Source organism: Ranitomeya variabilis, chromosome 1 (genome assembly GCF_051348905.1).
Source record: "Ranitomeya variabilis isolate aRanVar5 chromosome 1, aRanVar5.hap1, whole genome shotgun sequence".
NCBI lineage: Eukaryota > Metazoa > Chordata > Amphibia > Anura > Dendrobatidae > Ranitomeya > Ranitomeya variabilis.
This window is the reverse complement of record NC_135232.1, coordinates 706,316,364-706,330,628: the sequence shown is the minus strand read 5'-3', so window position 1 is coordinate 706,330,628 and position 14,265 is coordinate 706,316,364. Positions and strand designations below refer to the sequence as shown.

General features: G+C 45.5%; 1 protein-coding gene across 2 annotated transcripts in view; it reads right to left on the bottom strand.

Annotated features, from left to right (window-relative positions):
* Nucleotides 1-8,424: 8,424 nt before the first annotated feature.
* SETD3 (SET domain containing 3, actin N3(tau)-histidine methyltransferase) overlaps nucleotides 8,425-14,265 on the bottom strand; it is a 55,740-nt gene continuing 49,899 nt past the window's right edge. For both annotated transcript variants that reach the window (XM_077267352.1, XM_077267351.1), the window contains exons 13-14: nucleotides 13,270-13,430; nucleotides 8,425-10,199 (exon numbers count right to left, since the gene is read on the bottom strand). In XM_077267352.1, the coding sequence (XP_077123467.1) occupies nucleotides 9,789-10,199; nucleotides 13,270-13,430 (572 nt within the window). In that variant the 3' untranslated portion in view covers nucleotides 8,425-9,788. The remainder of the gene's footprint in view (nucleotides 10,200-13,269; nucleotides 13,431-14,265) is intronic.

Genomic DNA, 14,265 nt, shown 5'->3' with positions numbered 1-14,265 from the left:
TTTTCTGACCTTCCATTCTACATCAATATGGAATCAGCCCCTCTACAGATGTAATGGATCCCGTTCTCCTGGAAAGATTTCTATAAGATTTTAGCAGCGTCAGTGGGAATTTTTTTTAGCTCCATCAAGAAGAGCATTTGTGGGGTCAGACACTGATGCCGAGGAGAGGCCGGGCTCACAATCTCTGCTCTAGTTCATCTCAAAGGAGTTGGATGGGGCTGAAGTCGGGGCTCGATGCAGCCGGTCATGTCCTTCCACCAAACTCCTCCAATGGAGTACTTTAGGAGGGTTTTCGTTTAAGCCCGTATGATAACCCGGAATTTTTCTTACATTCAATCCAGACTACAGGAATTTTGCTGCAATGTATTGGAATTTACAGGCGCATTAAACAGAGTTTGACAAAGTTAATTTCATAACAACACCTAGCGGCGAGATCGGAGGTATTTACTGCCTAAGTACTCATTACCGCCTATTCATTTGACATTCACCGGGATGGCAGATCGTCTCACCAAGGTGTGTACTTTACAATTTAGCATTAGTTAATGAACACCTACATTATACTATTACCAAAATACGATTTGCATTTTTTCATTACAAATGTCACAGGAAGTCCAGTCTCCAGGCGCGGCGGCAATTGAAGGCACCGCCAGCCGGCTCTACTTTTGATATTAATTAAAGTGAAGGATGACAGCGGCATAAAAAAAAATGGAAGAACGATTTTGCTGCTTATAAAAATGACCTTTTCTCGAGTGTTTGTTCTTCTGTAAGAACTGGTCATTACTTGAAATTACTGCGAATTTTCAATAAAGCTTCAACGCCGGAGTCAATTTGTGACTTTAGACAGAGAGATATGTTTTGTAATGAACAATCTACTATTATCAAAGCCCTTACTTTATCACAGCCGGGAGCACAGAATTCAAAGAGCCAGATTAAAAACAAAGGTAGCAAGAAAAAGCGTGCGGCCTTCATACAGCTCTATACCAGTGTTTGATATTTCCATCCCTTTCATTTAATCGCCCATGTAGACAAAGATCATCTTAATATTGAAATATTCCGGGCGAGGCTTTAAAAAAAAAAAAAAAAAAAAAGGGCCACGAGATGGGTTGTTAATCAGAGGGTCTGGCATCTAGGGCTGGTGTTAACCTGGACAAAGCAAGGGCACAATGTGACTATTATGGAGATGGGTTAGGGGATAGATTCTTATAAAACAGTTTTATTATTTCTAGCCTGCCATATCCATACTCTGGGTTAAAGTTTTTTTTTTTTAGGTTATTTAATCTGTGATGGCAGCTGACTTAAAGACAATTCCAATGTCTTTCAAGAAATCAATTACCATCTCCTTTCATCACTGCTGTGTGGAAGAATGAAAGCCGCTGCAGCCTGACTCCCCAAACGAAGAACGACATGTAGAGACAGGGAGAAAGTACTATCTGTGCCTATGCTACTTAAAGAAATAGCGTGCAGTAACTGTTTGAACATACGTTTTAAGACAGAGATAAAGTAGTACTGGCTGTGCCAATGTGTGTGATACAGCAAGACAGTACTGTTTTTGCTAAAATATTTGTACCTGTGGAAGACTAAGATGCAGTAATATCATAGCCTGCATCATTTACAGAGAGACCGCATTTATAGAGCGAGACAGAAAAATAGTACTGACATGATTTACTTGGGACTCGGAGCAAATAGAACTAGTTGTACCTTTATTTTCAGTGAGAAACAAGGACGCAGTGTTATCGGTGCCTACATCATTAACAAACAGGGAGTCTGTACTATTTTGCCTATCATTTACTAGGGTCGTAGAGGAAGTACTATTTGCAGTATTTCTAGTGAGAAACAAGGACGCAATACTGTCTGTGCCTTTACAGAGAGGTAGGACTATCTGTGCTTACATCATTGATAGGGTGAGACTGCAAAATAGGACAATTTTTGCGGATATGATTTACTTGGAATGCAGAACCAATAGTACTAGTTGTACCTGTATTTTCAGTGAGAAACAAGGAGGCAGTGTTATCTGTGCCTACATCATCTCTAGGGAGAAACATGGAGACAGTAATATTTTCTATATTTCACGTACTGAGGTCTGAAAAGCAATAATACTATTTTTGCATATAAAGGGTGGGCAATTTATATGGATACACCTGAATAAAATGGGTGGGGGAGGGTATATGGGAGGGGGAAACGTTTCAAGATGGGTGGTGACCATTTTGAAGTCGGCCATTTTGGATCCAATTTTATTTTTTTTCAATGGGAAGAGGGTCCTGTGACACATCAAACTTATTGAGAATTTCACAAGAAAAACAATGGTGTGCTTGGTTTTAAAGTAACTTTATTCTTTCATGAGTTATTTACAAGTTTCTCTTTGTTTACAGCAACTGACATGTCGCAGGGGTTAACACGTGAGGAGCGGATAGAAATTGTGTTGATGTCTGAACGCAGTACCCGGGTCATTGCAGCAGATTTCAATGCAAGTCACCCTATGCAAGAAAACAGTCACTATTCCCATGTTATTTAGATGTATCCATATAAGTGGCCCACCCAAAAAAGTTTGCCTCATCACTGAACATAATGTTCTGTGTAAACTGAGGGTCCTGTTCCAATTTTTGTTTTGCCCATTCTGCAAATTCAGCGTGCCGATCTGGGTCACCAACCATTCCCATTTCATTTAGGTGTATCCATATAAATGGCCCACCCTGTACATTTGCACCTACATCCTTCTCAGTGGAAGACTAGGCTGCAGTACTATCTGTGCCTGCATCATTTGTTTACATCATTTACAGGGCGATACAGCAAAATAGTACTGATACGACTTGCTCGGGACTCAGAGGCAATAGTATTAGATGTTTTGCACCGAAAATAATACAGGTACAAAGAGGTAGTGTTATCTATGCCTACATAATTTACAAGGAAAAACAGGGGCAAAGTACTGTGTTGCCTATATCATTTATTGGGGTCTGAGAGGCATTAATACTAGTTGTATTATTTCTAGGGAGAGACAAGGAGGTAATGCTAGCTGTGCCTGCATAATTTACAGAGAGACAGAACTATCTGGTTACATAATTTAGAGAGTGAGACAGCAAAATAGTACTGATATGATTTCCTTGCGACTCAGAGCCAATAGTACTAGTTGTACCTGTATTATTTTCAGTGAGAAGGAAGCAGTGTTATATGTGCCTATACCATCTACAAGGAGAAACAGGGAGGCAGTATTATGTTCCTTATATCATTTCCTGAGGTCTGATGAGCAATAATACTATTTTTGCAGATATATTTGTACATATATCCTTCTGAGTAAAAGACTAGGATGCATTACTATCTGTGCCTACATCATTTTCAGAGAGACAGACTATCTATGCTTACATCATTTATAGGGCAAGACAGCAATAGTACTGATATGATTTACTGGGGACTCAGAGCCAATAGTATTAGTTTTGCATATACAGGTCCTTCTCAAAAAATTAGCATATAGTGTTAAATTTCATTATTTACCATAATGTAATGATTACAATTAAACTTTCATATATTATAGATTCATTATCCACCAACTGAAATTTGTCAGGTCTTTTATTGTTTTAATACTGATGATTTTGGCATACAACTCCTGATAACCCAAAAAACCTGTCTCAATAAATTAGCATATCAAGAAAAGGTTCTCTAAATGACCTATTACCCTAATCTTCTGAATCAACTAATTAACTCTAAACACATGCAAAAGATACCTGAGGCTTTTAAAAACTCCCTGCCTGGTTCATTACTCAAAACCCCCATCATGGGTAAGACTAGCGACCTGACAGATGTCAAGAAGGCCATCATTGACACCCTCAAGCAACAGGGTAAGACCCAGAACGAAATTTCTCAACAAATAGGCTGTTCCCAGAGTGCTGTATCAAGGCACCTCAATGGTAAGTCTGTTGGAAGGAAACAATGTGGCAGAAAACGCTGTACAACGAGAAGAGGTGACCGGACCCTGAGGAAGATTGTGGAGAAGGACCGATTCCAGACCTTGGGGAACCTGAGGAAGCAGTGGACTGAGTCTGGTGTGGAAACATCCAGAGCCACCGTGCACAGGCGTGTGCAGGAAATGGGCTACAGAGAAGCAGCACTGGACTGTTGCTAAGTGGTCCCAAGTACTTTTTTCTGATGAAAGCAAATTTTGCATGTCATTCGGAAATCAAGGTGCCAGAGTCTGGAGGAAGACTGGGGAGAAGGAAATGCCAAAATGCCTGAAGTCCAGTGTCAAGTACCCACAGTCAGTGATGGTGTGGGGTGCCATGTCAGCTGCTGGTGTTGGTCCACTGTGTTTCATCAAGGGCAGGGTCAATGCAGCTAGCTATCAGGAGATTTTGGAGCACTTCATGCTTCCATCGGCTGAAATGCTTTATGGAGATGAAGATTTCATTTTTCAGCATGACCTGGCACCTGCTCACAGTGCCAAAACCACTGGTAAATGGTTTACTGACCATGGTATTACTGTGCTCAATTGGCCTGCCAACTCTCCTGACCTGAACCCCATAGAGAATCTGTGGGATATTGTGAAGAGAAAGTTGAGAGACGCAAGACCCAACACTCTGGATGAGCTTAAGGCCGCTATTGAAGCATCCTGGGCCTCCATAACATCTCAGCAGTGTCACAGGCTGATTGCCTCCATGCCACGCCGCATTGAAGCAGTCATTTCTGCCAAAGGATTCCCGACCAAGTATTGAGTGCATAACTGAACATTATTATTTGATGTTTTTTTTGTTTGGTATTAAAAAACACTTTTATTTGATTGGTCGGGTGAAATATGCTAATTTATTGAGACAGGTTTTTTGGGTTATCAGGAGTTGTATGCCAAAATCATCAGTATTAAAACAATAAAAGACCTGACAAATTTCAGTTGGTGGATAATGAATCTATAGTATACGAAAGTTTAATTGTAATCATTACATTATGGTAAATAATGAAATTTAACACTATATGCTAATTTTTTGAGAAGGACCTGTAATAGTGTTGATATTACTATTAGATAATATTCTTGGTATGTAATATTGTTAGTAATAATATTGTGGCTATTTGAGGCTTAGAAAGAAAAAAAAAATTACATCCAGAAAAATGGCACCGTCAGCGGCGCCTGCGCAGTAGTATCTATGGGCAAGAGATAGATACTACTGCGCATGCACCACCATTTTGCTGCAGGAAAAAAAAACAATTAGCTGCAGCAAAATGGCGCATGTACAGTAGCATCTATCGCTTGCCGATAAATGCTACTGCGCAGGTGTCGCTTTCATTTTGCTGCAGCTAATTTTCTTCTCCTTCAACAAAATGGCGCTTGTGCAGTAGTATCTATCAGTAAGAGATAGATGCTACTGCGCATGCGTCGGTGCCATTTTCCTGGACGTAATTTTTTTTTTCTAAGTCTCACAATAGCCAACAATATTATAGGTATTACCAACAATATTACATATCAAGAATATTATCAAATAGTAATATCATAAGCCCATAAGGATGAATATCTAGGCAGAGCACCACATAAAGCCCCGCCCACAGACCACCCCAGAGCACAAGAATCTCACTAACTGAAAATAAAGATTTCACAACAACCACAAGATGGATTTCATCAACCAAGATATCATTTTAATCAGTATAACCACGCCAACCTGACACGGTCTGTAATTTACCAAGCACCATCCTGCTGATAGGTTTCCTTTAAGGGGAAATAGCACTATCTGTGCCTACATCAGTGGGCAGTACCATCTGTGTAGTTCATTTTCTAGAATCTGAGAAACTTTTTTGTACTTACTGTGATAATAGAGGATGGCAGTACTATCTGTGTCTAGATCATTTACAGGGAGACACAGGAAGGTAATACTGTAAGTGTATTCAAGATTTACAAGAGAGGCATCATGTTTAGTGCCCGTATTACTACAAGGGAAGACAGAGGAGCAATAGCAGCTGATGATTTCCGTCAGATAGTAGTCACTATTATTTAAAGCAGAGACAGGAACACAGCACTACCTGGGCCTACATCATAAATCTGTTTGAGCGATGTGGTTTTGCCGTTAGAACATTGTGGACTCCTGCCCAGTTTCATTGTCAGAACTGAGAAGCCACGCAGCAGCTGAGCCTTGTGCCACATTATTCTCTGTGCAAAGGACGGAATGGGGACAATATGACCTTTATTAACCAACTGAACTGTCATCACCACCGCAGGTATAAAACTAATGACCAAGTAAGTACACATCTAGACGTATGACAGCAACGTAGAGATCTTCACTCTGTGCCAGGAAAGAGAGGAAATGGTCTGCCTTATAATTCAGCAGCTGAGATTAAAAGGAGCACATTACTAGAAATCACGCAGAGTTTATAGTCCTAGATACCAAGGTGCCGGCTTTAGGTTAAAGTGGGTGATAATACTGCAAACACAGGGGGTGCAAAGTGATGCTTTAGATTTGGATCAAACATAACCTTATGCAACTATCCACAACCCCCCCCCCCCCCAAAAAAAAAAATATTATATTTGTTAGAGGTCAAAGTCATGACGTCATTGGCAGGGAAAAGGGGTATCTAACCATTGGGGGCATGGTTAGTAGAGTCACATCATTATGAGGCAGAGTCTTCTAAACAGAGGACAGGTGCAGCAGAGTTATCCAACCATTAGAGGATAGTGTCATTTCAGGTCTCCGGACAGGGACAGAAAAGTCATCTCATTAGAATAATAGTCATTTCATTATTAGAGGCAGTCATCTAACTATTAGGGGGCAGTCTCAAGAGAGTCCTCATTATTAGAGGCAGAGTCATGTAATTAGTGCATTGAGGCAGCAGAATCATCCAACCATTAGGGGCTAGAGTTATCCGAGAGGAGGGGGGCAGAAGAGTAATATCTTATTATTAGAGGCAGAGTCATCTCATTACAAAACAGGGACAGAAGAGTCATTCTAGTATTTGAGAGCAGAGTCATCTCATCAATAGAATCCTGGGATAGCAGGGTTATTTAATTATTGCAGGACAGGAGAACCCGGAGTCATTATTAGAGGCTCCAGCAACAACAAAGTCATCTCATTATTAGACGCCCAAGGCCACAGTCATAATATTATAATTATAGTGGGATTAACAATCTCATTTCATATTTAGAGGGCCCGGTCAGCAGAGTCATGTGCCCATTAGAAGGCCGGGTCAGCAGTCATGTGCCCATTAGAAGACACGGTCAGCAGAGTCATGTGCCCATTAGAAGGCACGGTCAGCAGAGTCATGTGCCCATTAGAAGGCACGGTCAGCAGAGTCATGTGCCCATTAGAAGGCACGGTCAGCAGAGTCATCTCACCATTAGACTAGTGTCAGCAGAATCATCTTCCCATTAGACTACAGTGTCAGCAGAGTCATCTTCCCATTAGGCTAAAGTGTCAGCAGAGTCATCTATCCATTAGACTACAGTGTCAGCAGAGTCATCTTCCCATTAGGCTACAGTGTCAGCAGAGTCATCTTCCCATTAGACTACAGTGTCAGCAGAGTCATCTCCCCATTAGACTACAGTGTCAGCAGAGTCATCTCCCCATTAGACTACAGTGTCAGCAGAGCCATTTCCCCATTAGACTACAGTGTCACCTGAGCCATCTCCCCACTAGACTACAGTGTCAGTAGAGTCATCTTCCCATTAGACTACAGTGTCAGCAGAGCCATCTTCCCATTAGAATACAGTGTCAGCAGTCATCTAACCATTAGACTACAGCGTCAGCAGAGCTATCTGCCCATTAGACTGGTGTCAGTAGAGTCATCTTCCCATTAGACTACAGTGTCAGCAGAGTCATCTTCCCATTGGACTACAGGGTCAGCAGAGTCATTTTCCCATTAGACTACAGCATCAGCAGTCATCTTCCCATTAGACTACAGAGTCAGCAGAGCCATCTGCCCATTAGATTACAGTCTCAGAAGAGTTAATTCATCATTGCTGAGCAGGAGGCACCAGAGTTATTGTTATAGGCCAGTGTAAGCAGTCGTTAGATCAGAGGCTTGGGTCAGCAGAGTTATCTCACCAATAGGATGCAGGGTCAGCAGAGTCATCTCACCAATAGGATGCAGGGTCAGCAGAGGCATCTCACCAATAGGATGCAGGGTCAGCAGAGTCATCTCACCAATAGGATGCAGGGTCAGCAGAGTCATCTCACCAATAGGATGCAGGGTCAGCAGAGGCATCTCACGAATAGGCTGCAGAGTCAGCAGATCTACCTCATCAGGAGGCAGGACCAGCAGTCATCTGACCAATAGAAAGCAGGGAATTTAATCCACTCCCTGATCTCTGGGGAAGGGGACTGTGCACCATAACTTTAGGAAGGCGGCAAGGACACTTTCTGACCAGTGACTCCTATTCACAACATTTGCCATAAAGCACACAGTAAAATGACATGACACAGTCCCTTTAATGGTGACATATATATAATCCACAATAGCAGAAATCATTCACGTTGGTTTTATTGATAATTTCAGAGAAAGAAAAAAAAAAGACAGTTGTCAAAAAAGTCCTAGCTATGGTGAAAGCCAGAGGAGCCAAAAAGCCACCACGGTAGAAGCAGCTTACTGCCGGGAGTTTCGGTTTACTATCAGCCCCTCCAACACTGCACTGATTAAAGCTTTTGTGTGGACCCGTAAACCTCCGAACTAGCAGCGACTGAGCGTGCCGTGCTAGTCATGTGATTGACGGCTTTAAAATATAGATTTCTATTTACACGTATATATTAACGAACGCCTCTATTTTGTCTCAAACTGAGGAAGTAAACCTGGGTTATTAAAGCGGGAGTATAAAACCGTACAGACTAAAGTCTGGGGGCGAATTACGGGCTTTGCTTAAAATGGTTGGAGGAGATTAGTAAAAACATGGCTGCTTTATTCTAGAACAGCACCCCCCTCTTGTCCATAAGCCGCTTATGGTACTGTGGCCATATGTAAGGGAATAGGTCTGAGATACTATACCAGATGGACCCAGGAATTAGGAAGGCATGGGGTTGTCACCCAGCACCGGTCAACTGGTAGCAGCTCTGTAAGCTGTAGTGGCCATTTAGCTGTACGTCAGCTCTGCTCCCATTCACTTCCAATAGGAGCGGAGCTGAATACTCATGATCGGCCACTACACAGGGTACGGCGCTGTACCATTTCAGCTGTACACTGTATTTACGGCACCCGTCAGACTTGGTAACAGCTGACCGGCGGCGGTGCGAGGTTTCGGATCCCCCCCGACCTGATACCGTTGACCATCCTAAGGGCATAAGTCATCAGTCTCTTGCTATTGGATATGTCCGTATGATGACCAGGCTTTGAGGCTCGGGAATGCCGCAAGGACCCCACAGAAGCCATACTGGCAGCCATATTGGTTGCCACGCAGATACAACAACCTGAAAAGGCAAAGTAAGAACCTACATTTATTGGGGGGGTGGGCTTTTAAAGGGTACATTTCTTAAGGGGTGATGAGTGGCAATACTGTCAAATTTAGGATTTTCATAAAAGAAAAAAATAATCTAACTATATATTATTTATAGTGCTATGATTCTATGAGCTGGGATTAGGCCACAACCTGCTCTCGGCACCAGTAGTCACATCTGCAGCCATCTTACTGCATGGCCACCGCCATGGTAAACGTCGCCTATTCTCGCTCTATGCATTAAAGTCAACGTTAAGTGAAAAAAAAAAAAAAAAGGTTAAGCAGCAACATCTCCTCTTGCCGAAATGAGGAGCAGTCTCCGAAACCTCTGCTCTTCATCCTTAAAAGTTCCAAACCAGTTCACAATTGCACTTTTGCCTCCTTGCTGTCATGTGCCGGACTGTTATTTGGCATCGCTGGCGGTGGTGTCGTCCTCTGCCTGGGCACTGTTGCGCTCAGATTTGGTGCCATTATACAGAGAGTCCTGTGTGTCCAGGTAGTCATTTTCAGTGATCTCTGTGATGGTTAGGGTCTCTGGTCGTTTCAGCTCACTGCCTTCTGCCTTTTCATCATTGAAGTTTCTCAGGACCAGGGGAAATTTGGTGTTGGTGGCGGAGTTCTCCAAGAAGGCTATGTTGCTTTCCTCATATTTGGGCAGTGCCTCTCCATCCTCCAGACGCTTGGTGTACAGCTTGCAGTAATCGGAAGCGCTTTTTACAGCTTTCTCCAAGATTTCTTTCTCAACGAGACGAAGCTTGATGGCCATGGCGGCATGTATCGAGAGGCTGCCATTGTCCAGAATCTGCTTATCGTCCTGGAAAGAAATACAGACATCAGCGGTGAAACATCTTAGAATGGTGCATGCGGGATTGGAAAAAATGACCTGTAGGCGTTGATCAGACAGTATCAAAGTGTATGCACGTGCCCTGCAGACAAGGAGGATGGTCACCACTGCAATAATGACTGGCTGGCTCCAGACTTACCCTTTAAGAGTTTTCCCATTGATTGCATCTTGTCATGTGCAAAGAAGACCTGATTGGTGGGCTTTAACCACCCACTGAGGCCCCTTTAGCTTTTTCTGGCATAATGCCATTGCCAATTAGGCACAGACATTGCGTCAAAGCCCTATTTAATATGAATGGGGTGGTGTTGCATCCCCAAGACAATGCCAAGTCAAAGCAGCTTAGCACGTGGCCAATATACACCAGAGATATCAAAATAATGGAGTCCAACCTCTATGTTAGAAAGGATCACAAATCATCTCCTGTCCCAACTTACCTCCAGCGATCCAGAGAGTGACTCAGAAAAACTAGGTCTCCAAAGGAGCGGAGGCGCACATGCTCGACATCTGCTGCATTCATCTATCCCTAACCTGCATGCAGAGAGGGACAGGAGATGCACGGGAGACTAGTCAGACAGACGGGTCCCCGGTCTCTTCCCTCCGCCCGCTCCCTGTAGTGACAGGTCTATCCCTATACCTGCATGCAGAGAGGGACAGGAGATGCACGGGAGACTAGTCAGACAGGCGGGTCCCAGGTCTCTTCCCTCCGCCCGCTCCCTGTAGTGACAGGTCTATCCATATACCTGCATGCAGAGAGGGACAGGAGATGCACGGGAGACTAGTCAGACAGGCGGGTCCCCGGTCTCTTCCCTCCGCCCGCTCCATGTAGTGACAGTTCTATCCCTATACCTGCATGCAGAGAGGGACAGGAGATGCAGGGGAGACTAGTCAGACAGGCGGGTCCCTGGTCTCTTGCCTACGCCCGCTCCATGTAGTGACAGTTCTATCCCTGTACCTGCATGCAGAGAGGGACAGGAGATGCACGGGAGACTAGTCAGACAGACGGGTCCCCGGTCTCTTCCCTCCGCCCGCTCCCTGTAGTGACAGGTCTATCCCTATACCTGCATGCAGAGAGGGACAGGAGATGCACGGGAGACTAGTCAGACAGGCGGGTCCCCGGTCTCTTCCCTCCGCCCGCTCCCTGTAGTGACAGGTCTATCCATATACCTGCATGCAGAGAGGGACAGGAGATGCACGGGAGACTAGTCAGACAGGCGGGTCCCCGGTCTCTTCCCTCCGCCCGCTCCCTGTAGTGACAGGTCTATCCATATACCTGCATGCAGAGAGGGACAGGAGATGCACGGGAGACTAGTCAGACAGGCGGGTCCCCGGTCTCTTCCCTCCGCCCGCTCCATGTAGTGACAGTTCTATCCCTATACCTGCATGCAGAGAGGGACAGGAGATGCAGGGGAGACTAGTCAGACAGGCGGGTCCCTGGTCTCTTGCCTACGCCCGCTCCATGTAGTGACAGTTCTATCCCTGTACCTGCATGCAGAGAGGGACAGGAGATGCACGGGAGACTAGTCAGACAGACGGGTCCCCGGTCTCTTCCCTCCGCCCGCTCCCTGTAGTGACAGGTCTATCCCTATACCTGCATGCAGAGAGGGACAGGAGATGCACGGGAGACTAGTCAGACAGGCGGGTCCCCGGTCTCTTCCCTCCGCCCGCTCCCTGTAGTGACAGGTCTATCCATATACCTGCATGCAGAGAGGGACAGGAGATGCACGGGAGACTAGTCAGACAGGCGGGTCCCCGGTCTCTTCCCTCCGCCCGCTCCATGTAGTGACAGTTCTATCCCTATACCTGCATGCAGAGAGGGACAGGAGATGCAGGGGAGACTAGTCAGACAGGCGGGTCCCTGGTCTCTTGCCTACGCCCGCTCCATGTAGTGACAGTTCTATCCCTGTACCTGCATGCAGAGAGGGACAGGAGATGCACGGGAGACTAGTCAGACAGGCGGGTCCCCGGTCTCTTCCCTCCGCCCGCTCCCTGTAGTGACAGGTCTATCCCTATACCTGCATGCAGAGAGGGACAGGAGATGCACGGGAGACTAGTCAGACAGGCGGGTCCCAGGTCTCTTCCCTCCGCCCGCTCCCTGTAGTGACAGGTCTATCCCTGTACCTGCATGCAGAGAGGGACAGGAGATGCACGGGAGACTAGTCAGACAGGCGGGTCCCAGGTCTCTTCCCTCCGCCCGCTCCCTGTAGTGACAGGTCTATCCCTGTACCTGCATGCAGAGAGGGACAGGAGATGCACGGGAGACTAGTCAGACAGGCAGGTCCCCGGTCTCTTCCCTCCGCCCGCTCCCTGTAGTGACAGGTCTATCCCTATACCTGCATGCAGAGAGGGACAGGAGATGCACGGGAGACTAGTCAGACAGGCGGGTCCCAGGTCTCTTCCCTCCGCCCGCTCCCTGTAGTGACAGGTCTATCCCTATACCTGCATGCAGAGAGGGACAGGAGATGCACGGGAGACTAGTCAGACAGGCGGGTCCCCGGTCTCTTCCCTCCGCCCGCTCCCTGTAGTGACAGGTCTATCCCTATACCTGCATGCAGAGAGGGACAGGAGATGCACGGGAGACTAGTCAGACAGGCGGGTCCCCGGTCTCTTCCCTCCGCCCGCTCCCTGTAGTGACAGGTCTATCCCTGTACCTGCATGCAGAGAGGGACAGGTGATGCAGGGGAGACTAGTCAGACAGGCGGGTCCCCGGTCTCTTCCCTCCGCCCGCTCCCTGTAGTGACAGGTCTATCCCTATACCTGCATGCAGAGAGGGACAGGAGATGCAGGGGAGACTAGTCAGACAGGCGGGTCCCAGGTCTATTCTCTCCGCCCGCTCCCAGAAGTGACGGTGACTTTTAAGCTATGTTTTTATCTGAAACTTTGCAGCAATATATGAAGAAATGCCACGGCCAAGCAGAGGAAGTAATGAAAAGTTTTCCAGAGAAGACTGACAGCTGGACGCCACTTCTATCTAGTCAGCATCTTGATCACACTTCTGCCTCCGCGGAAGGGGCAGACATGACACCATGTGTGCAGACCCTACCTCCACTGTAGATCTGTAGGTTTTGAGCAGGAGTGAAGCCCTTGTCTCCAGGAAGGTCCACAGCTTAATCTCATTGTCCCAGCTGACTGGAAACTCGTTATTCCCCAAGGTGAATATCTTATCGATCGCGTGGTCGCCGATTAAATGTTCTTTTAACTCCTCTGTAAAGACGTAAAATGAAAGGTCAGCGATGAGATCTCCTGCACGGTGCTCTGCGACAGAGCTTACGAGGGGTCACGTGCGCAATGCTTTTATGTGGCTTTCGTACTATTAATCCCAGCATGCCCTTTGACTTTTATAGAATTGCTAACATATGCAGTGGGGAAAATAAGCATTTGATACACTCTAATTTGCAAGTTTTCCCACCTACAAAGAATGGAGAGGTCTGTAACTTTTATCTTAGGTACACTTCACCTGTGAGAGACAGAATCTAAAAGTAAAATCCAGAAAATCACATTGTAAGATTGTTACATTTAAATTGCATTTTATTCCATTAAATACGTATTTGATCATCGACCAACCAGCAAGAATTCTGGCTCTAACAGGCCTGTAAGGCTATATGCACACGTTGCAGATTTTCTGCGGATCCGTAGCGTTTTTTCCGCACAAATGCTGCAGATCCACAAGTGATGTACAGTACAATGTAAATCAATGGAAAAAAAATGCTGTGCTAATGGTGTGGAAAAATCTGCACGGAAAATGCAGCGGATTAAAAAAAGGAGCATGTCAATTCTTTGTGCGGATCTGCAGCGTTTCTGCATCCATTCCATAACAGAAATCCGCAGAGGTAAAAACGTATGAAATCCGCACAGAATCTGCAGTAAAACCGCAACAAAAACGCACAAAATCCGCATAAAAAATGCACAGATTTTGACCTGCGTTTTCTGCAAAGAGATGCAGAATCCGTACAGAAAATTCCACAGGCAAATCCGCAACGTTTGCACATAGCCTAAATCTTTCTCTAAGAAGCGTCCTACTCTGCACTCATTACCTGGA